Source organism: Nanorana parkeri, unplaced genomic scaffold (assembly GCF_000935625.1).
Source record: "Nanorana parkeri isolate BGI_ZX_2015 unplaced genomic scaffold, ASM93562v1 scaffold833, whole genome shotgun sequence".
Lineage (NCBI taxonomy): Eukaryota > Metazoa > Chordata > Amphibia > Anura > Dicroglossidae > Nanorana > Nanorana parkeri.
In genome coordinates this window covers 31,871-55,977 of record NW_017307101.1, presented here as the reverse complement: position 1 = coordinate 55,977, position 24,107 = coordinate 31,871, and the positions used below count along the sequence as shown (strand labels likewise).

The 24,107-nt window shown below is 42.1% G+C and overlaps 2 protein-coding genes across 3 annotated transcripts in view; one reads left to right on the top strand and one right to left on the bottom strand.

Annotated features, from left to right (window-relative positions):
• Positions 1 to 21,835, bottom strand: part of UCHL3 (ubiquitin C-terminal hydrolase L3) — a 54,655-nt gene extending 32,820 nt beyond the window's left edge. Inside the window, exons 1-6 of the mRNA XM_018565318.1 lie at positions 21,708 to 21,835; positions 21,611 to 21,622; positions 10,469 to 10,597; positions 5,314 to 5,470; positions 3,536 to 3,621; positions 924 to 971 (exon numbers count right to left, since the gene is read on the bottom strand). Coding sequence (XP_018420820.1) covers positions 924 to 971; positions 3,536 to 3,621; positions 5,314 to 5,470; positions 10,469 to 10,597; positions 21,611 to 21,622; positions 21,708 to 21,749 — 474 coding nt within the window. The 5' untranslated portion in view covers positions 21,750 to 21,835. The remainder of the gene's footprint in view (positions 1 to 923; positions 972 to 3,535; positions 3,622 to 5,313; positions 5,471 to 10,468; positions 10,598 to 21,610; positions 21,623 to 21,707) is intronic.
• Positions 21,836 to 22,379: 544 nt separating this feature from the next.
• COMMD6 (COMM domain containing 6) overlaps positions 22,380 to 24,107 on the top strand; it is a 17,364-nt gene continuing 15,636 nt past the window's right edge. For both annotated transcript variants that reach the window (XM_018565320.1, XM_018565319.1), the window contains exon 1: positions 22,380 to 22,516. In XM_018565320.1, the coding sequence (XP_018420822.1) occupies positions 22,489 to 22,516 (28 nt within the window). In that variant the 5' untranslated portion in view covers positions 22,380 to 22,488. The remainder of the gene's footprint in view (positions 22,517 to 24,107) is intronic.

Here is a 24,107-nt window from a genome sequence, read left to right as displayed (position 1 = left end):
AAATTTTTAAGACGCATGCAATTTTACCCAGCGTGACGCCATTTTTTTAGATTTTACCAAAAAATTGGGTAACAATAAATGTTTTATAACAATGCAGAGAAAACCGTTTTTTAAAAACAACATTTTTGGTATACAGTTAAAAAAATAAAAACCCCAGTGGTTATTAAATAACACAAAAAGAAAGCTCTATCTGTCCCCCCAAAAAATGGTACAAAATGTGTTAGGTACGAAGTTACAGGGCTACAAAAATGTCAAAGTACCTCAGCGATAAATACTGAAAAATGGTCAAGTGGTTATATAATTAGGATCATCTCAATACTTCTATGCCTGGTGTGCCAAATTTTCCAATACAGAGTGCCACAAATCTCTTCTCACGCATAACCCAAAACTACAGTTTTTGCACTTGCCAGTTGAAGTGTAACTTCATATTTAATTGTCTATTACATTTTCCACATGGCTGATATAAAACAACCGATATACAAACAATATATATTCAAATTGTTATAAATCACTAAGTTAAATGTCTTTTTGTAGAATAAAACCCCTTGCTGTATGAAAAGGTGCGTTTTGGATCCTCACAATTATGTGTATAATGGTACCACTCTCTTAGCAGACCCTGAGATCTCTGGCACAGTTTTTTATATTTCTTACTTGGGCAAGTGAAAACTTAGCTCTTCGTTATCAGCACTTTCTTAATGCAAGCTGCAGGTCGTAATATCGTGCTACAGGTTGTCCGAAAAAATGCTTTTTGGAGAATGAAGAACAAAAATATCATAATCACAGTTTTAATTTAGAAAGCTTTGGAAGGAAGGAAAAAAAAAAAAAAAAAAACACGACAGAAGTACTTTTGAACATCTATTTCTCAAACTATTTAGCAGTAAACCAGAAGCACAGAGCTGGCACAGCACAAAGCATAGAGTTACCTCAGACTGTCCTTCCTGGGCACTGCTTTCATGTGTAACCCGAATACTCTGGATTAGGAGAAAAGAAAAACATTTATATTAATACTTCCAATAACAGTCTTCCAACACACACTGCAACATGCCAGGCCACAGAAGACACACCAAACTCGATATTCACTGGACATAGAAAGAGAGAAGGCCAAAACAAAGGTTCTATTTTCAGAACACAACTATCTGATTTCAAACAGATTTCTGTCTGTATCAAAACAGATACACATACATTCACATTTATTTATTCAGAGTATATTTTATGGCAATTTGGGAGGTTGCAACATAGCAATTTACATAGTTTCCTCATAGACAATTTACTGTTTCCTCATGTAAGAAATGAAGAAAAAAGAAAAATGTGTGGGCAATGTTAGAGAATGACAAAGACTTTCAAACATCTTTTTTCTAACCAGCAAAACCAAACTGGGTCTTTCAAATCATGCATACTTTGGCATCCACAAGGCAGGAATGAAACAGTGTCACGGGTTTACAGAAACCAATGTTTTTGGATCAAGTAATAAAAATCAATACTTGGGTTTTTTTCCTTCTTAAGGGAGGGGTACCTGGATTTCAATATTTATGAAGCAGTTTGTCATATTCTGAGAAAGATAGAAATCGGGAAATAAATTTGTACAAAGAATTTCCCAATTAATTTAAATAGGAGAATTATCCTATTGTTAATGGTGTTTTCACCTAGAGGAAGCCTCTACTCAGCCATTAAAAACCAGGAAAATAGAATACTACAACCAACCTCTCCCCCAAGTCAGTCCCAACGTGTGGTCTCGATTCTATTTCTATGCTTCAAAATCCCTACTAAATGCAGACACTGGTATCTGCAGATCACCATTCATATTGGTGTTTTGAGTCCATACACCCCAAATGAACCGAGTTTCACTTTATTGAAGCCCTGATGAAGGGGGATTGTGTGAGCCCCTGAAATGTGTTGGTTGTTTCACCATACTGATCTTTTCAAATTAACGATTGTTTTGGGCTCAAATTGTATTGCCCCCATCTGTCCTTTCATTCGAACCAACCTTGGACCCCCTTCCCCCTACCCGTTTGGTTTGTTCACGTCTGTGTGGGAGCAGTCTCTTCCAGTATGTCCTTCGCATCCTGAACAAAAATATTATTTAAAAATGTAGGTCTCCTAAAACAGCAAGGATCTAGCATCTCTTTCTGCTGCACTGCAATGTCCATTGAGGCACCAGAGAACTGCTCTTCAAACATCAACTATAGAAAGTGCCAACTCTAGCTCTAAAAGGAGGTTCTCACTAAACAGAACAGAAGGACAATTTCCTACATGTGGAAAGAGACCACCACCATGGAGAAAAATGGAAGATCTTATTTTAAAACACCCAATCAGCTAGAACCCAAAACATAAGGCTATTGGATGAAAGGGACTTGCATTACTCCAATCTAACAAGCCAGTCAAGTGCTCCAAAGGGAAAAAAATAGCCAAACCCCAAGCACCCCCTTAAAATTCCAAGTCAGAATGACAAATTGCCACTTTCCAACATCTTGGACACCTAAAAGGAATTCTACAGTTTCTCAATGATTAAGAAAAGCAGCTATTTGTAGTGTAATGGTCCTGGAATTATTACAATTGAAAAAATGCATATGTTAGATGGAAGGTTCATCTGTACATGAAGTGGTCTTCCCCCAAACACGTGTCTCTGGTATTCAGAGGGAAACTACTTTTTTTTTTTTACCTTACCGGAGTTGTTCCCATCTTACCATGATCCCACAGAAATGTCTGTGTTAAGAGACTGCTTGCCTGGAAGAACAGTCAGGCAGCTGATAAGTTCTCTTTTATCCAAATCCAAAGTATGGCTTTATAACAAACTGATGTTGTTCTCTCCCTGATTGTTCAGGTACACAGCATGGTCATATTGTCAGACTAAGTTCTCTTCTAACCTAGTTAAGTTGCCCCCCTATGAAAAGGTTAAAAAAAAACCTCCCGAAGTGCACAAATAAAGTAAGAATACATTTTGGACATCTTTCAGTGATCCCAGAAGAAAACAATCATCTGAATATGCTCTGTGGCCTTGCTTGCACCAGTACAATCAAGCTCAATTACAAAAGACACTGTGCATCTGTGTCCCACAGATGTCAAAACATGCTACACACTTGAAAAAAAACATAAAAAAACTGAAATAGTGTACAGGCAGTATCTAAATGCAACAAAGCTGAACAAAATACAATATTTCACAGAATAAAAATCAAATTACCCCCAACAATAAAAATGAGGATATATGCTCCTTGGACGTCTGCTCAACTATCAATGGGATTTGCTGAATCTGTTCATGGCCAAAAGCAGAAAGCTGCGCAAGATGGCAGACACTGTTAAACACGAACCATGAGAAACTCTCTTGCGACATCACCGCAAAGTATTTCCAGCCAGCAACCTCTTTGTCGGATGCAGCATATTTCTTCATCATATTAGGCACCTCACTGCTAGCCGCAAGTGGCCTGAAAAGTTCCCAGAGACAGCTGGGCAGAGTTCCAAGGGGCGCATTCCCCATTTGTTAATTGCTGATGATACAGTTTACTATATCATTTCATTTATAAAAAAAAAGTTTGCTTACTTCATCTCTTTCTAGAAATTTGGCACGTTCATCGGGGCTCAATTTAGAGGATTCAGTTATAAATTTTTTTAAAGCGGAGTCATTTTCTGAAAGGAAAAAACATTACACATAATGCAATTATGAGAATCAGACTTGTGGCAATCATTATTGTGTCACTCTATTAGGGTCGCTGACATTTCAGCTCATATTTAAAGACTTTTATATTGTTTTGTTGATGGTTAAATAACCACAAAGAAAAATCCATAACATGAAAAAGGTAGGAATGTAAATGTAAACAGCATTTTCCTTTGGCATATTCCAGTATTCAAACCATCAACAGTCATTTATTTATGCCTGGGAAGCATGCAGTTATTAACCGTTCCAAGGATGCAAATTTAAAACTGCAAAAACGTGGTTTGGGGTGTAAAGGTAAGTGTTATTAAAGCGAGACTAAACTCAGGAGATAAATCTTGAAACGCATTAAAGTACCCCAACTACGCATATTAACAGAAATGTAGCTTGCGTTTGTTTGTAGATCCTCAAATCATCTTTGAATTGGTGCTGACACTGTCCTTCCTTCTGGAGGGTGGCTACTTTTGTTCCCTATGGTCCCTGTGTGTGTTGTAAAGTAGCCACCACTCCAAGCTCACTCCTGTGATGGACTACAATCTCATGTTTAGTTTACTAATTTGTGTAATGAGGAAAGCCTAAAATGGGAGTCATGAAAATGTGCACACATATACAGTACATCACCACTGCACCTCTTTATTACCACAATAAATGCTCACTTACAAAGGTGGAAATGGATTTTAAGACCAAGTCACATTTGTAAAGTTTTCTGCAGTATAAAAAAAATATTGGGAAACATTAAGGGTTCCTCTCTGTGACTTTTGGCAATATTATACACTTTATCCGATCAAGGTGAGCCTGTGATGGAGATACGAGATGTGCCACCACTGCCTGCACAAATAATCGTTGAACCTTCTGCCACACAATCGTTTTGTATATAGACATGCTCGGTTTTAATACGAGTGATCTCATTAGATCACTCGTATTAAACGAGCAGTGGCTCCTACTACTCGCCCGGCGCCCGAAACTGCATGTCTCGGGCGTCGGGATTCGCTCCATAAAGACGCAGGCACTTTTTCCACCTCCTTTTGGGGGAAAAAAGTGCGTCTTATGGAGCGAAAAATACGGTACATTTATTGCTATCACATAGGAGGGCTCACAGCTAGGAGTCTGCTTACAGAGACCGACTTCTGCTGACGTATGGCAAGGATTAATGCAAAAATGTTTCAGTCATTTTAAGCTTTTAACAATAAAAGTGCTCTGGACATTATTAACTATTTAGAACACTGCTTTCAGGCCCTCTAAGGGCGTGAATTCCCATGATGACTTCAGGGAATAAATAATACCCACCTGCCACCTCCCTGTAGGCCAGTGGCCAATAAGGAAACTCTCCTTAGGCAGGGGGTGATGGATGGCCAAGGCATAGTCCCGAAGTCGGGGAAGTCAAGGCTTTAGTAGTAAAATTAAAAGCTTTTTGCAGGGGTGCACAGAGGAGACCTCATTAGCTGTCACCATGATGGTGGCTCACACATTTTAAATTGTCAAAATAAAATATTATTTTATTTGGTTACCAAAGAATACGTGCGGCTGAAAGAAAGTTGCCAGTGTCTCCATAACATTAAGAGCCAGCTATTAACCTTGCAAAGAGCACAAAAATGTTGGTATTGTAGCACCATCTGGTGGTTCGTTGTGTGTAGTTAGTAGAGTGTTGTGGAAAATGTGCTACTTACCAAAATCAAGCTTATCTTTGTTGTTTCCCACTGCATGAAGAAGACCAATTGTTCCACAGGCATTGCGTATTGTTTGTTTCATGAAGTAAACCGAGGAATCTACATCTTGACCGTGGGATTTAATTTTTTCTTCCTCCTCTGCTTTAAATAATTCATACTGCAGACAAAGAAAAAAAATGTTTTATAAATCATTTCAAGCAACCAATGCCATTTTCTACCGTGTCATATTGGCAACAAAATGGGGGACAACATTATTCCTTTACAGCACTGGATAAGCCAAGAAAGCCTACCTCAGGCCTACAGACGCTGAGCATTGCAAATATAGCATTTCAATTCATAACACCACCACAAACATGGATGTGGAACAACGGATCTAGCAACACTAAACCCCAAGTATGGAAGCATCTGAATAACAAGCTGCTTGTTGTCAACATCTTTATTTCAGGTTTCTAGCTGAAGTTACAGGGAGAAGCTGTTTAATTTCTATGGGAAATGAAAGTTCAAAATACACAAAAGTCCATAGTACACAGTAAAGTGGCACTAATCTCAGGTGTTAACCTTAAAAATACATTCAAGTACCTTAACTATTAACAAAAATGTATCTTATTTGTGGATCACTCAGCTGTAGATCCTCAAATCATCTCTGAATTGGTGCTGACACTGTCCTTCTTTCTGGAGGGTGGCTACTTTTGTTCCCCATGGTCCCTGTGTGTGTTGTAAAGTAGCCAACGCTCCAAGCTCACTCCTATGATGGACTACAATCTCAATATAAATTCGTAAACTAAGTGCGAGATTGTAGTCCATCATAGGAGTGAGCTTGGAGCGATGGCTACGTTACAGCACACACAGGGACCATGGGGAACAAAAATAGCCACCCTCCAGAAGGAGGGACAGTGTCAGCATGAATTTAGAAATTATTTGAGGATCTATAGCTGAGTGATGCACAAATAAATTACATTTTTATTAATAGGTAAGGTACTTAAATGCATTTTTAGGATTAGTGTCGTTTTAACTTTGGGAATATGAAAAGATTAGAAGAATAGAAGACACTATGCTTAAAGGTTAAGTGCACTTCTTTAGAAATCCCACATTCCCCCAATCAAATGCCTAAACTGTACTACAGAGTGCAAAATCCAACAGCCTGGCCTGCTTAGGGATGTAGTATTGTTTATGTCCTTGGCTGACATATGGAATTCTCAAACATTCAGAGCATAGTCATAATGAATAATGCCTGGCTAAGTTTGGGTCATGAGCCACCAGAATATAAAAGAACATACACAAACAATGCTTGGGTCCTTTGGCAAGGAGAAATTCTATCTTCTCGCATGTGACTCAATAATTGCATGCCTTGTACCTTGCAGAGGGTATGACATGGGGGAGTACATGCAGGAGAGGAGTCTGGCAAGTATGATGGCAAGCAGTATATGCGGGAGAGGAGTACAGAGGGCATGTCATGGAACAGCATCGGCAGGAGAATAGGGCACAGGGTAACTTGGGGCAGCAAGTGTAGAAGGGTGCAGAGCAGTGACGTGCGATACCTCTTGCTCCGGGTGAGGCATTCCCCAGCCCCGGCCCCCGCCGGCCGAAGCCCGCCCCCAAGCTAGTGTAAAGGAGGAAAGGAGGAGACATGGAGGAGCCTCCCTCACTTGCTCCTCACTGCTGAGGCGCTCTGTCCATAACAGGTTACACAGCGGGGAGGATTTTTTCCTCCATAATTTTAGGCAAGGCTCTGCCTCACCTGCCTCCCCTGACCACACGTCCCTGGTGCAGAGGGTATGATGGCAAGCAGTATATGTTGGAGAGGAGTGCGTGCAGAGGGTATGTCATGGAGCAGCTTTGCCAGGGGAATAGTGCGGAGGGTATGTTATGGAGCAGTATGTGTAGCAGAGGAGTGGGGAAGGTATGATGGCAAGCAGTATATGTTGGAGAGGAGTGCGTGCAGAGGGTATGTCATGGAGCAGCTTTGCCAGGGGAATAGTGCGGAGGGTATGTTATGGAGCAGTATGTGTAGCAGAGGAGTGGGGAAGGTATGATGGCAAGCAGTATATGTTGGAGAGGAGTGCGTGCAGAGGGTATGTCATGGAGCAGCTTTGCCAGGGGAATAGTGCGGAGGGTATGTTATGGAGCAGTATGTGTAGCAGAGGAGTGGGGAAGGTATGATGGCAAGCAGTATATGTTGAAAAGGAGTGCAAAGGGTAGAACAGCAGGCTTTATCTGCCAGAGTGGAGTGCAGAGGGTATGATGGCAGTCTGTGGAAGACACAGAGTCTGATTTCCAGAGAATGGCATGTACAAAACTGGACAAGAAGAGCATTTGCCCAAAGCAACCAATCAGACTCATAGAATATGGCTCATTTTTTATCCCTTCCAGCCTCTGCTCTGAGGAGACAGGGAATGACATTACCATTTGTACAAAAAAAAAAAAAAAAACCACGACAGGGAAAATAAGACTTACGCAACAGCATTAGGTGCAAACTTTCTATACACAATCTTTAACACTTTGTTTTTTTTTTAATTGAAGCTATACTCCAGGCACATATAAAAACATGCCAATGCAATTACGTACTGATTAAAAAAATAAAATCATTAAAAGCTAACCTTAAGTGTATAACACTTAGCTAAATCCATGCTGTCAAGACACCTGGAGGAGTATAAACATCCCAGTGCCTGAATGTCAGGTCCATTTTTTATTTAAGCTGCCCAGCACACCTCTTAGGTTGACAAGTCAAGCACTAAGTCCCACCCTCGAAGCCTCATTATTGTGAAAGAATGCTTCAATTGTAAGACTGCGGAGACAGAAAGAGGTAGAGCCAGGCACACAAAGCACTGATCTGGAAAGCATGTTTCTTATCTAAGCTCCTGGGCTGCTTCAATTGAAACAACGTGATATGTCAAAAGTGAATGGGCCTGCTGGATTAGATGTGCTCTACTCTACATGTTTTTATATGCAACTAGTTTAAGTATTTGAATTGGAAACATGATCCCCCTCCTGTAATCCCCCATACAGTAGCACTCAGAATGGGAGAAGGAGCATCATCATAAGTGTTGCAGTGTACATGTGCAGAAAATGAGCATGCTGACAGGAGAAAAGAGCAGAGCTTTTTAATTTTGTTTTTGTGTCTGCTACATCTTCCCTCACTTCCTGTCTGGTGGAACTATTGTCACTGGAACAGAAAGACTGACACTACAATCCGACAGTACGATCGCCTTTAGATCTACCACCAACTATATAGTGCAAGGGCCTGCCTGATATGATACCAATAATGGATTATTTAAGCTTGTCCTCACATTAGTTTTGGTAAATCTAGAAGACTGTAAAATATCTGTACAATCAGATTGCATAGTGCATGGTCAGCTTAAAGTGATGTTAAAGGCAAAAATGTTTTTCCATCCCCCCCATGTAAATGTTAGCACTTACCTTAAATGATGTCTCTTTTTCCGATCTTCCTATTCTTTCCCCATGTTTTCATGTGTCCCTCCAGCGGTGTGACATCACTCCGATCCAGCGCTGACTGCTCTGTCTCTCCGATCCAGCGGTGTCTGCAGGTGGGTGCACGCGTCCATAGACTTACCTTGCGTCTCTGCTCGTCTCCCGGCCGAGAATCGGAACTGCGCATGCGCCCGCCCCAAGATCCTTAGCGGCCGTACGAGCAGTTCCCGATTCTCGGCGCGGGAGCGAGCAGCGATAACTAGGTAAGTTTAAAATTATTTTAAGCGTTTTTTGTTTTTTTTTACACTTCTTGCCTATATCTACTGCTTGCTAGCAGTAGATATAAGCAAAAAAAACCGGAGGGTTTAGAACCCCTTTAAGTAAGGGGAAAATCTCTTTAATGAAGCTCTGGATGTCTGTAAAAAACCTGACAGGTGTTTTAAACCTTCCTCACTCTATCTAAAACGCAATTAAAACACCCAATACCTCCGAAAGCCATCTGTGTGGAATAAGCCTAAATCCAGGCACAGAAACTCCCATTTAAATATTGGTTTAATAGCCAGAAAGGATGTAAATCCACTTAGTGTGAAACACAAGCCTTTATAAACCCCAATATAACCTTTATAAAAGTAGTGGTGAAACTGTGCTGCATTAGCCTAAGCAGAGAGCAAAGCAGTGGTACCCATCAGTGGATGGACCCATCAGGTCCATCCACTGCAGGCTGCCCGCAGAGACAGATGGAGGCACCAGATACAAGGCCATTCACCCTGATGTGAGAAATTCTGAATTTTTTGTTCTTTTGATATATACATGTTAAAAACTGGTATTAAAACATGCTAATCTTATGGAAAACCAATAAAAACTTTGAAATCCACCCTGAACAAGGAAACAGAGCAGCAGTGACTGGTCTGTATTACAGGAAACGCCTGCATAGAGTGCAAAAGTTGATTCATGCTGGATTATTGCACTGATCTAGAACAAATATACTAAGCACATCAAGCAGGAATTCACATGGCCCTTGTATTTAGACACTATTTGCTTATCCCGGGGTTCAGTTTGAAAGCTTCTCCTAGCTGCCAGGCTTGACTGATTGACTGGCTCCTAAAATGACTGTTCCAACTTATCCTGGACAGCTGCTTTAATACCTGCCTTGTGTTCTATTTTAGTCACTCACTGCATTCTGTGTATCAGGCCTGGACAAATCCTAGGTGCATCTTGCCAAGGGGTTAGACAGGTGCTGCTGCTTTGCCAAACTGATGTCTTTGGTAGTATAGTGTTCAATGGTTGCCAATATTGGTTACCAATATGCCTTAAAGCAGCCAGACAGTGATAATCACAAAGCAAACCTTCATAGATCTAGTATTTGACAGGAGAACAGTGCTGCTATGAGGCATAATGATAATCATTAAATACTACATCACCAGCATACTGTATTTGTGGTTGCTGTTAGTGTGTGGTAAAGAGAACTATATATACATACAGCTGTGGTGCTGATAGCAGGGGGGTCACAGAAAGAGAACAATACTATGTATGGTCCTGGAGGGGAATGTTTCTTTTGCATATGTCAGATCAAAGCCAAACAGTTGTTGGCTCACTAGATTATGGAGCTGGCTCCTACATTTTATAAAGATATGACCCGTTCTGCCCTAAACTGAATGCGCAGGAAGCAGAAGTTAAAGAATCACAGCACGGTTGGAAAGACAGTATAGCTGAAACTTCCAATTACCTTTTCTGTCACAGGGAAAAGAAGTAGCACAGCACAAACAGGTCGTGAAACCAGGCTCAGGAGTTCAGGGTCAAGACCATAGACATCAACAAACTGCCAGCTGGAGCAAACACCCAGTTGTTTGAGGAACTGCAGAAAGGGAAAAAAAAAGAAGAACAGTGAACTTACAATATTCTCAACACATGTGGCTGCTTACAATTTTATTTACCAAAATTATATTAACAGTGGACCACAAAATACATTTAAACAATGCACAACTTTATTCAATAAAATATTACCATTGTTCATGTTTTAATACCAGCACACTAAAAAGGAGGTTAGCAATGTCAACTGAGAGAGTAATAGTTCAGCGGTTAGGTTGAGGCAGGATAGGCTTCCCTGAAGAGATGAATCTTCAGGGATCGCCTAAAGGCAGACAGAGTAGGAGCTAGCCGGATAGTTTGTGGTAGGGAGTTCCAGAGAATGGGGGAGACTCTAAAGAAGTCCTGGAGGTGAGCATGTGAGGAGTTGACGAGGGAGCTAGAGAGCAGGAGGTCTTGAGAGGAGCAGAGGGGTTGGTTAGGGTAATACTTTGAGACGAGGTTGTGGCTATAGGCGGGGGCAGAGTATTTAGGCATGTAAATAGGGACACATGAAGGCATACATTGCTGATCTTTCTGCCTAAAAATACCATTTCCCTTGGCTGTCAGCCTTCCTGAATAATAAAATAGCTCTTGTTTTAGTATGCAGATTAGGGCCTCTGACTTTCCTGATCAGCATGCTTGTTGCAGGTCAGCTTCTCAACATATTTTGGTTAGAGACAGCCAAGCAACTAACCTTTTCAACTGCTGGGAAGAATAAGACATGGCCAAAGGACTAGAAATTGTATCTTCCCTTTTAATATCTTTCTCTAGCCCAGCATCCACACAATTATATTTTTGCTTTGTAGGGCTGCAGCTAACGATTATTTTGCCGATTATCAAGTTTGATTAATCGGATAAAAACAATTTTAAAAGAAAGGGGGGGGGTGCTCCAGTAATGGAACACTAATTTGTACTGAGATTGTACAACACACACAGGGACCATGGGGAACAAAAGTAGCCACCATCCAGAAGGAAGGACAGTGTCAGAACCACTTCAGGGATGATTTGAGGATCTGCTGCCAAGTGATACATAAATAATTTACCACCAGCTATAGAGAAATACAACAAATCCCAGCCATAATACATTATAGTATAATGCATTTGCTGGGATTTGTTGTATTCCTCTATAGCTGGCGGTATTCTGCGTGCATTGCGCCACTGTATAATGTATTATTGCTGGCTGGGATTTGTTGTATGCCTCTATAGCTGGTGGTAAATTATTGCGCTGTATAATGATTATACAGCGCAATGCACAATATACCACCAGCTACAGAGGAATACAACACAATCTGGCAATACATTATATATACAGTGTATAATGTATTGCTGGGATGTGTATTCCTCTATAAGTGATGGTACATATACAGCGCAATGTACCATCAGCTATAGAGGAATACAACCAATCACAATCCCAGCAATACATGTATACAACATGTGGGGGGAAAGTGCAGGCAGTCTTGCCTGCAAGCAACTTTACTTTCTTCCCCGAGAACTTCGTTCACCCATGCTGCAGTCTCTCTGCAACGGCGTGATCGTCTCAGCGACGGGAGAGAGTTTAGAGCTGTGTGAGGCGAGGAAGAGATGCGGCGTAGGGCATGAAGCGTGTGTGGAGCTGGGAACAGGGGCAATTAATCGAAAGCCGACCAATCGATGATAGAAAACGTTGACAACGCTTTCCATCGTCGATTAGTTGTTGCAGCTCTACTGCTTTGTCAGCTGATTTACAAGTAACACAATGTCGGTTTTAGCAAACATCGAGGAACCTATATTTCACTAAAGCTGGTCACAAACACATATGAGAAAAGTTTTGAAATCGGGTCCTCGGACGAATCCCTCATCACATAAGACATAACTGCAATGTGCAAAAACCACATAGCTAGGAAAGAGCAGTACTGCCTTATCTCTACACCATCAGCAAAACAAAAGGGGAATCAGTCATTTTCTCAGCTCTTTGTATCCTGTGCAATATCAGTGTCAGAGTCCTGTTCTGTGGCTGCATGTACAGAGAAATTATAAACATCATACATGTGTGAAAGAAATCCTCCAATATTTGCACAGCCTCCACCCATTTATAGCCATAATCATCCGACATTTATGTAAGCCAACTATAGCTCCACGCAAACATTCTATCAAATCACCCTACAAAGTTATGAAGGGTGAATACTGTGAGCATATTTATGTGCAGTGTACAGAGAAGTGCCTGATGAGCAAGTCTATGCACAATGGCATTACACAAGAGAGCTACTCCCCAGTTAGCCGTCAGACTCGGGGTGTCTCAGCACTACCTGCTGGCAGTGTCACTGAGACTGATGGATAATGTGTGGGTTATGATTTGCAAAACTGAGCAGTCCTATTATAATGCACAGGGGTCTAGCTGATGAGCATGCATTATCTTTTTATAGCTCAGCATTTCTTACTGGATTGCATGCCATTATAAACTCTACAGACAGACCCCTGTGATGATGATGGAAATACGCCACAATCAATTTACTGTTCATAATATCAGCCTTCATAAGCTACAGTAAACTATAATGGCATAATATGGATAAATTGAATGCTATAGGCACACCAAAAGAACAGAATGCTGCCCTTTCCCAAAGGGAAACTATATCTAGGTTACTGTATATGCATGCAAAATGTTATCAATTTAATGCATGTTATTAATGGAGTGTCAATGCATGTTATTAATGGAGTGTCAATGCATGTTATTAATGGACTGTCTATGTGTTTATCTTGTGAATCTATAGGCAAAAATCGAAGCAGCCATATTTCCTTATCATATACACAGTATAGTCAATATACCTGCGTACCGGGTGCAGGCAAATCGCACTGAGGGTGGGTGGAGGGGGGGGGGGGCATGGCTGCAGTGCCATTGACTTCAATGCACCGCCATGCCCCCCTCCCCTGAACCCAGGGAGCTGGCCGGCTTGCGTTCCAGTGGCCGAACCGTGGTGTGAACCGGCCCTCAACAAGAAGTAGGGGGAGAGTAAAATACACTCATCCCATTAATTAGAGCCAGCATGTGACACTGAAACTGTCACACGTCAGCTCTATAGATCGAGAACTGAGCAATCACATACTGCTGAGCACTCAGTTCCCAATCTTCTCCCTGCAGAGAGCGGTGACTGTCAGTCACTGCTCTCTGCAGGGATTCCCCCCCCCCTCCCAATCCTCCAGTGCTCACTGATGGGGGAGGGGGCGGGCACAGCTGGCTCTGAGAGGCAGAGCCAGTTATCAATCAGGTGGCAGGGTGGATCCCGACAATATCATCAGGATCTTTCTCGGCTGCAGCTAGGCTCTGTGCAGTAAGCATATAGTGGGCGGTAGCCAGCTACATGATGAGTTTTGGGTCACAGGATGACAGTCAGGGCTTGAAAAATCCACTCATCCTCTTGTCTGTGACAAGAGGACGCCAGAGCCGGACGAGTAGCTTCCCGACTGTTGTAATTAAACGGCTGGCCGGGAGCTTTTTGGATGCCGGTTTACATTCAAGCTTCTGTCAATGCCGTTGCTGGTCCCGAGATCCCCTGTGCCCCGTGTGGCCGGGACCGGCACGGCTGCTCTGCGACAGGAGATTAGGACACGATCTCCCTCTGAACTGCTCTCCGGTCCCTGAATGCAGGAAGTGATGTATATTACATCACTTCTGGAGGCAGCTGTCATTCGCAGCTACAGATGCCAGTGAGAAGCTGACTAAGGAGATCTCTAGTTCATCCGCTTCTCTGGGGGTCTCTAGGTGACATTAGGGGTCTTGGAGACCCCTGATGTCTCAATAAAGAGGACCTGTCATGTAAATTGGCTACTACATAGGGAGCTTCTTATCCCCCTATGTGATAACTGTATTGCCTGATAACTAATACAAAAATTAAAAAAAATTAAAAGAAGCATAACATTTTTTTTTTTTTAAAAGACACTAAACTTTAAGTCCCCCGCCCACACATACGTCGGGTGCGCCTACATGCGAAAACGATGATTGCACCTATTGTGCCGCACATGTTAGATATCATTGTGAACGTCGGAGTGAGAGCAATAATTTTAGGGCCATTAATCACTGATCACACTAAAAGTGTTTAAAGTGTCGCCGATGGCCAATTTTCGGTGTGATCGTTTTTTTTGCAATTTTAAGGCACGACATGTTTGGTGTCGATTTTCCTGACGTGACCACGCCTTTTATATTTTACCAAAAAATAAAAAAACGCAGTGGTGATTATATACCACCAAAAGAAAGCTCCATCTGTCCCTAAAAAATGTTAACATAAATTGAAAGGCTATAGTCCGGTCATGCTAACTGGTGACATTTTTGACTGGCTGGTGAGACACCATAATATTTTTCAAGCCCTGGACATAGTAAATGTCCTCTTGTGACCCTAAAGAGAACTATGAACAAAAAAGGTTGGGCCATAGTTCTCTTTTAATTTACCCGATAGAAAATATCACATGAGCATGTAAATGGCACTTAGTCACTAGATTCCTGGGTACTAGGCAACAGGTGATCCATAGCACTGTCAGCAGCCAGCAGTCCAGCAACAAAGGCCACTTGAATGCCAGTGAAATTAAATTTGCCTGAGAAAAAACAGCTGTACTATTACAGATAAACCACAAAAGCCAACTGGTCCACTAATTAGCTCACACTCCCATTTACTACTCAATTCCAGAGCCCAAATATTTGTAATAAGATCTTTTGAACCTTGAAATCTATTCTGTAACCTGTGACGATTCTTCTGAACTTACAGACCATCCCAGATCCTGAAAAAAATGCTGGTAAAAAGGCAGATTCTTCTACATCTGTTCTTGAGACTCTAAAAAGAGTAGGTGGTCTTTGAAACATAAAAACCTAAAGGAAACTGCTATGAGACAAAGAGGTACTAAGGCATCTACCATCACCTTTTGAAAAAAAAGAAAATCACTTGGGAGATATATTAGCTATAGGAACACCTGACTGGAAAAGTCTGCTAGACAGAGAAATCACTGGAAACTTGGAGATGATAGAGACAGCCATTCCTCAGGTTTAGGGCCGCCATAGAAGAGCTTGGGGACAGTTTGGACTTTACTAAAAAATATGGAGTATACGCAAACTCTTATAGCATATTCATTTTTCACCAAATATGGGAGAATAAAAGTCTCACTGTTGTTTATCATAAGAAACCTAAACTACGACTTGTTTGTTTAGCAGATTCTCTATAAGAGAAACCAAGGCATGGGTCTTTCGACTCTTTCATAAATTAATCACAAAGAATCTTGAGATAGGCAGGTCTAAGAATCATTGCTGGTAATCATCACCTATTTGCTCCAAAACAAAAAGCTGAAGGACAACTGTTGCCACTATGGAATGAATATCCCAATCTTCACACTGCCCTTTCAATCGTTAAGTCTTGGCAGTCTGTTTAAGATGATTAAGGGAAACCTGCCATGAGACAAACATGAAGGTTGCCATTGCTGACCTTTGCTTCTGAAAATGATTGTTGTCCATCATTCTGACCCTTACTATCAATCACAGACATGGAACAAGCATACAGATCAGAACTTCTAACCTTACCTGTAGACCTTTTTTTTTAAGTTAGTGGCTCAAAGTATTGAAGCCTGAGGGTCAACAATGACAGCCATATATCCAGCATTTTCAGAATGAGGTCAGCAATGACAAGCCAAGTATTTATATAATGGCAGGCTTACTTTAAGGAGCAATGACCTTTAAATCCTAAACAAAATGCTTATTAAAAAAGTTATCAGAAAGCCTCTTAGTTTTTCCAGAAGTCATTTAAGAGTAGGTTAAAGCATTGATCCATTCTGTTTGAGATTCTTCTGAAAAAATGTTCTCTTTCTGGAAACCGCCATTCTATCATTTCTATTGAAATCAAAAAGGACTTTGAACACTAGAAAACATGCCCTTTTCTATCAGACCCTGGGATATTAAAAGACATGTCCACTCTTCCTACCTGGCTGTACCAGTTGGCGCAGACGTCTTTAGGGAGCAATCTCAGTGAGATCCCACTGCTGAATTACCTTTCAGGGTGCTGGGTCCAGAGCGTCTCTCTCTCTCCTCTCTATATATATTTATAAAAAAAATCATCATACATTAAAACAGGGATGTACAAATCCAAGGAGCTCCGTGTGCTCCTTACAAATGCCAGCTGCCTCCTAACTTTAGAATTTTTCTCTAGTCTAGTCTTGGAGCTCAAAAAGTATCTGTACATGTACTTGAACCAAGTACAGTACTTGGTATCTGAACATCCCTACTTAGCGAGTAACTAACCTTAAACAAGCATTTGTATAGCAGGTGTTGGAAATATCCAGTAGGTACATGCTCCTTCCAGGTCTAGCTCATTAGGGCAGTAATTCAGGGATGAAGATGTCAGCCTTGGAACACAAACCTTGAACAAGCCCTTTATAGAAAAATCCGCTTCTAAACACACTCTGGGGCTACTTTATTAATACCCCCCCAAACAAAAAAAAACCCTATAAAATAAATTTGAGGACATTACTTTCTTTCACCCAAGATTTTCACATTTCTGAACTAGATTCTACTGGAGAAATTGCATGGATCCTTGGTAAAAGTTGTGTAAATCTTGCAGGAAAACATTTAAAACTAGATTCCTTTTATGAAGACAAATAAGAGGATTCCCCTTCACAAGCTGGATGCAGGGAGGTGGCTTATTGCTCTTGTTTAACGACACGTTCACATTGGCGGCAAGGTGGCGATAAAAAAAAAACAGACGGCTGATCCCACCCAAAAAGGTAAAATAGTGTCATGCATCTGCCTCTGGGAGTCATGCCTGTGGCAGTCAGTCTTGCAATGCCTCATGGGGTTTGTGGTTGCACCACAGCTCAGGGGCCGGAATATGGCTACCCCTGCAATCAAACATCCCCATTGGAATACAAAAAAAGAAAAACAACAGCATTTAGGAGGCGCGGGTATTGCTTTTCAGAGGGGCAGTAAAGCTTGCCACTTGTCTGAACAAAGCCTAACTGATGCAGAACCAAACTTCAGGTTACCAGGCTGGCTGTGCTATGCGATAGGGCTAGATGGACAGAAACCCTTCTGCATGCAAGAAAGCTCCAAAATATCATGTATTTCAACTGTGCAACTTATTTAGCCATTTGCCTAAAATTCAGCTTTAGGGTATTTAAAGATAATAAAAAAAATCTAAAAAAAAATGGGGGCACCATGGCTGCCGTCTCTGAAAGCATTGTAAAATATCAACAGGCTCTGCCTGTCTCTTACAAAATGTAAGCACTCTTGGAATAATGGAGCCGTTGCTAACCATCTCCTAGAATATGTCATCAGGTATAATGGGTTGCCGGCAAGTCCAGGTATCTTGCTACAAAAAGAAGAAAAAATGATTGTGCACCCCTCCCCCCTTTCCCAAATGGACCTTAATTTACCATGTTTATTGTGAATAAGTCACAATTAAACCATGACTATATAAACCCACCCACCCCAAGTGTCGTGGGAGGGTTTATATAGGCATATGTTGAGGGCATTGCAGTGGTCGGCAGTCCCTGTCCATTTAATGGACAGAGACTGCAGACATTTGTAATGCCCTCACGCATAGGACACCAGAACGGTCATATGATTAGTGGGCCCTGACTTTGTACCGCGACAAGCAGCAGGGTTCATTTCTTTTTTCCCCCTTTATGTCCAGCCCCTGATTTTATTCACTACCACAGTCAATAAAGTGATTGACTGGGCATCGTTTTGGAGTGCGAGTGACTTTACTTGATCTGCGGAGCCATCTGCTGTCGCTATACGCACCCACCCTACTATAGGGTCAGGAGTGCGATGGGTTACGTTTGGACCGATTTTATTCACAACCCCTGGCATGGCTCTTAGTAAGTTTGGATTTGACACCCCTGGTCTAGACGTACAGAAGACAGAGAGCCAGGCAACTAGCATTTTTAGAAGCACCTCAACCGTGACAGGCTTCATGTTCCTCTCAGCACAGGTTTCCTTACATTACTGAACACAGCTATAAGCTGTTTTGCAACATCATTTCCAGAACAAGTTCTCATTCTGCACCAAGGACATCTTCTGTATTCAATGACGAACAGTAATAGCTGGCTCTAAACCTGACTAATAAGAAGTGTTACACCCATTGTGGTGTGTGTGTGTGTGTGTGTGTGTGTGTGTGTGTGTGTGTGTGTGAGAGAATGTTCACCCTGGAAATGCTGAAAGTGCCCCCCCTTCCTATAAGCCAGCATAATCATAAAAAAGAAAAACTTTATATTCCATTTCCTTCAGCTTCCATGGTGCAGGGGGTGCTGTCATCCTCCTGCTGATGAGATCCTTGGGAATGAAGAGTAGTCCTAAGCTGGCGAGAAGATGGTGCAGCACAGTGCTGGGAGAAATTTGGAGTACTCTACATTCCCCAGATGTCACAGGAAGGAGGATGAGGTCACCTCTCCTAGGCGCCAAGGGCAGAACCTGGGGGAAAGGCAAGTATGCTATTTATTACAGGTATTTATATAGCACCAACAATTATGCAGCTCATTCACATCAGTCCCTGCTATCAAGGAGCTTACAATCTAAGGTCCCTACCCGGATGAAACCCACGCAAGCAGAGGGAGGACGTGCAGACTCCTTGCAGATAGTGACCTGACCAGGATTTGAACCAGGGACCCCAGAGCTGCAAGGCAGAAGTGACAAATACTATGCCACTCTGCTAATGTCAATTGTTTACATTTCAATAAGGGGCAGAATGGGCAGCTTAACCAGCAGAGCTGCTTTAAATCTGTGGGCTAGATGACCTATTTCCATTATCATTGAGAACAAAAAAAGGGAAGCTCAGAAGCTCTCCTTCCCCACCATTTCTAAACTCAACATGTCAGTTTTGACAATCAAAGATGACATTTTGATGCCCATATCTAAAAGACATAAGCAATGCAGATCTGTAACCAATAAATGGATTCTTTTTATATGCAAGCAGTCTAAGTACCTGAATTTGACTTAGTATCAGTCTTGTGTAATCCCCAGTACAAGGAGAGGCAACACAAGCCAGTTGGTTGTGCTATAATGCAAGGAACATGCTGACAGGAGGAAACGGCAGAGTGATAGAAATGAGATCATTAGTCTGCTTCTTCTCCTTCACTGTTCAGTCACAGGCTGGGGGTGGGGAAAGAGACCTGGAAGTGGTTCTAATCTGCAGCAGCGATAACTTAGGTCACCTGCCCTGCCAGACAGAGCTGTGCTGTGTGGCAGAGCTCTGTAAATAACAGGACTGGATAGCCAGAAATACAAATCTTTTGTCAGATATAACCATTCCTATATATGAATGTTATCTGTTTGACTCACATTCGGCTCTAAAGTATAAATTAAATACCAAAGCTTGTTTTCTTCTCTTTCTTTTTACATTTGGATAGAGCAAGGAAGGGTTAGAACCAGTGTCAGGTTTTTATTGCAGTCTGTGTTCCGGTTATGCTCACAATCCCTGTTAGATTTACCAGCAACCATATAGTGCAAGGACCTGCCTAACTCGATGCAAATTGATTGGTTAGGTCCTCACATGACATTGTTTCAGTAAATCTAAAATTGATTGGATGCTCAGATTGTAACATGTTTGCTGACCCCTTAGGGAGATACAATGATAGGAATTTACTAGAGCAGTCAGAATCTGGCAACCAATCAGATCCAACAAAAAAAGGGGGGAGGCGTTACGCTAGTGTATAAACTAATATACCAATCTACAGGGTTTCAAACAACTATTCACAAAAACGTTCCCCCAAAAATTAGAAATCCCTTCTAAAAAGATTGGTTCAAAATTATTGATACAATATTTAATAGTAGAAAAAGACTTTGCTTTTGAAGGTTAGCGGGTGGCTTCCCCCGCCTTACGGGTAAATTCCCGGCTCCTATCTTGCCAGGCGCATCTTACCGTGGAGTGTCAAGTAGTCTTTCTCTTTTTCTGCACAGTGCGGCCGCACACGAAAGACCAAAATCTTAGAAGAAGCTTCCATTTCATTCACTGAAACCCACGGAGTATCTTGTGCCTTTGGAAAGTGCTGTGAGAGGGGCATCCGCAGCTCCTGCCTGTATTGAGGAGCTACATTCTTTGACAGTAATATCGTCTTATACTGGACACCTCTCCCAAAGTCTTTCTTCCATCTTTACACACAGGACTCTAGCAGGTTCATTTTCCCTCGAGCTCTTTGAACTGCAACATATGAGAGTACATTCTCAGATACATTGTTTCTTTTGAAAAGTACTTCAATCATCCAGAAACCTGCATAGATGGTCATTTACCACACAGGTGGTTTTTAGGCAACAATTGTTATAATCATGCAGGATATATCCAGTGGAATGTTTTAAGTGTTTTTAAATGTCTCTGGTACATGAGTTTATTGTATATGTCTTTTTCTACTATTAAATATTGTATCAATAATTTTGATTTACCTGTGTTGAACCAATCTTTTTAGAAGGGATTTCTAATTTTTGGGGGAACGTTTTTGTGAACAACCAATCAGATCCTAGCTCTCAAGTTCAATGCTTAATTGAACAAGCGGATTGGTTGGTTACTATACACAGCTGCTCCATATTGTCTGCTCCAGTTTTAGCAAGTTAGCCCAAATCTCTGTAATCGTTCTGATCACCAACATCACTTGGAATGAAAGTGAGGGCAAATCTAAAAGTTGAGTTGCCATTAGAACAGGTGACATCTCCCAATGAAGACACTTGTTCCCCTGACAATTAAGAAGGGATTTCCCTCACACTGGAAGATATCATCTTACTTCCTGTTGAGTCTACAGGACAGGAAGTGAGGGGAAATCTCCCTAACTAGATACAGATGGCAAAAAAATAAAAAAGGATAGCAGTTCTAACCTTCCTCTGCCTTTAGATACACTATAGACAACAGTTCCTCTGACATTAGAGTCCATGGTCGTGTAAGGCAAACCTTAGTATTCACTAACCAGCCCATTGGGGGTTATACTGTGACTACAAGTATACTTACAACTTTCCTACAGCTCTGCCAGTCATGGCACTACTCACACGAGGCATTCTATAGAGCTCAGCAACTTACAGCTCACTCACCTGGTTCATAACCTGCAAGAAAAGCAGAATATGGCTGATCAATGCCTGCTGAATGGACACAGTACACACATGTGCTTGGATAAATGGCACCACTTACATCTGGATTGGCCTCCAGAGGTAGCCAGCGCATAGACTGCATGGTGAGAACTCCGGGCGCCTGCTGTTACAACTCCCTATGGATGCTCCTGTGACAGCACTCTCCAGCCTTCTGTCTACTAAACTGCACCCACAGACCACTTCATATTACAAACACAGGGGGGTGCTCTAATGTCAGCTACTATCACCTTCATCACGAACTGTCATTTCAGAGTTTATTAATGCATAACTTAATTTAAGCAATTCCATGCGAAACAATCAGGACGTATTGATATGTTTCCTGGAGGAACGCGTTATACGATCCACACGACATAACGTTGTCTCCCCTTTGTCAGAGACAAATGGACTCTTCCGCACCGGGGAGCGTGTAGTGGAACGCACAGCATTGGTTAGCAGCGCTGCGAGTTGATGACGTAACTTAGGGCGGAGCTGTCCAGTCATTGTGCTCGTTCCTGTATAATGGGCACACCCCCTGTTTCTGATAGGCGGTAGCAGCTAGGCGTGCTCATTGTGGGTGGTCTTTCTATGTAAACAAGTCTTAGAATTTTCTCACCGTTGGCTCCTAATAAAAGTGCATTTTTTTTTACACGGTGACTTAACAGTCTTATAGTCATTTGTGCGAGTCTTCTTTACTACGTTGCAGTGTGAACAGCAGATCAGTGGCCTAACTGCCCGACGTAAAGATGGCGGCTGCAGTCATAGCTTGCAGTCACGTGATTTGGAGCTCATGTGACAGGCGCTGAGTATGCTGGGAAATATTGCTGTGACACTTTGGTGTAGAGATGTTGGAGAGGGAGCTGTCAGGAGCAGGTATGTGTTTTAGGTATACTGCGATCACATATGCACGCCGAGTCATACATGTCTGATAGGGTCTCGGGATACTGCCAGGACTGTGCACAGAAATGTCCCTGGTCAAAGTAATCAATTACCCACTTTGGATAAATCATTCTCATGTATGTGTGTTAGGTGTAGATGTTACCCTCTTTTACAGATTATTACTGACTTATATAATCACCAGCATGGCGTTTAAACAGTTTTATGTCTTAAAGTGGAAGTAAACGCAAAAAAAAAAAAATGCTGGGAGGTTAGGGAATTTTGGCAGAAAAAACATGGTATGTCTATCTGTAAAAAATAAGTCAAGGCAAGGAGTGCCTTCTCTTATTTTTTACAGATATACCATGACCTGGATGAATGAGAACCTTCAAAGACATAATGCAATGTCTCTTCTTCCAAAAGACATTTTCTATTTTTTCCCCCCAGCGGTTTCTTTTTTCTGTCTACACTGTATGATATATGAATGGGCCTGATGCTGGGGGGATGTAACTCATAGTCACATATAGTTAGTCAGGTTGAAAAAAGTCTAGAAACTCCTGTGTGCATGCCTAAGGCTGGGCACACACCTTACAACCATCGCAAGACTTTTGTCTTGCGATGGTTGTAAGGTACTTAAAAAAACGTACGATCTGCCTATGTTGCATAGGCAGATCGTACTTGCGATGATCGCAAGCCACACCCCCTGAGGGGCGGGCTTCCGATGACCGCAATGCCGAACGGGCAGTGTGCGCTTGCGCACACCGGCCCGTGCGGCTGTTATCGTACGGACATGCCACAAACCCGCCGAACATCGTACGATGCTTGGCGGGTTTTCAAACATGTCCGTAAGTTTAAAGTCGTGCGACCTTACAGTAGTAGAGGTCGCACGGCTTCCACACACCTCATGATCATCGTACGATCGCGGGATTTCCCGCTATTATCGTACGATAATCGTAAGGTGTGTGGGGACCCTAAGAGTTACGTGATCAATGGCTGAAGAGGATGCCTGGGAACCTGGAAGTGGTGGAGATGGCAGGGGACTGAAGATGTGTCACACAGCCAGCTCACCGACCATGCTAGTTACCAGGAGTTGGGAGGAGGGATGTGCATGGCTCTTGCGCGTGTTCCCGCATGGCTCTTAGCAACCTGGGATGCTCTGGCCACAACCCCCACGTGACTCGAAGAAATGCTGCCTCGTTATAGGGACAGCCCTTATCATTTCCATACTGCCCCCTGACAGGTGGGGGTCCAGCCTCTCTTTTGTACATCTATTCAGCAGTGAATGCCTCAGGGTAGTTGACAAGATTGGGGAGTGAGAGAAGAAATGTCACAAAAAAAGGAGACTGAATTGTTTGGGTCATGATGTTTGAAGAAGTAACTCGTATACAATTACCATGGAACTCTTCCCTAGTCATAGAGGCAACATTATGATCTCACTCCATCCTTGCATGAACATTGCTTCAAGGTGTTTAGAGGGGGGTTCCTTATTCATGACCCTGATGTTATGTTAACACATGTACAGTGGATTGATGCTCAGGTTATACATTTGTTTTTTTTATCATCTCTTTGATAAAAAAAAAAAAAAAAA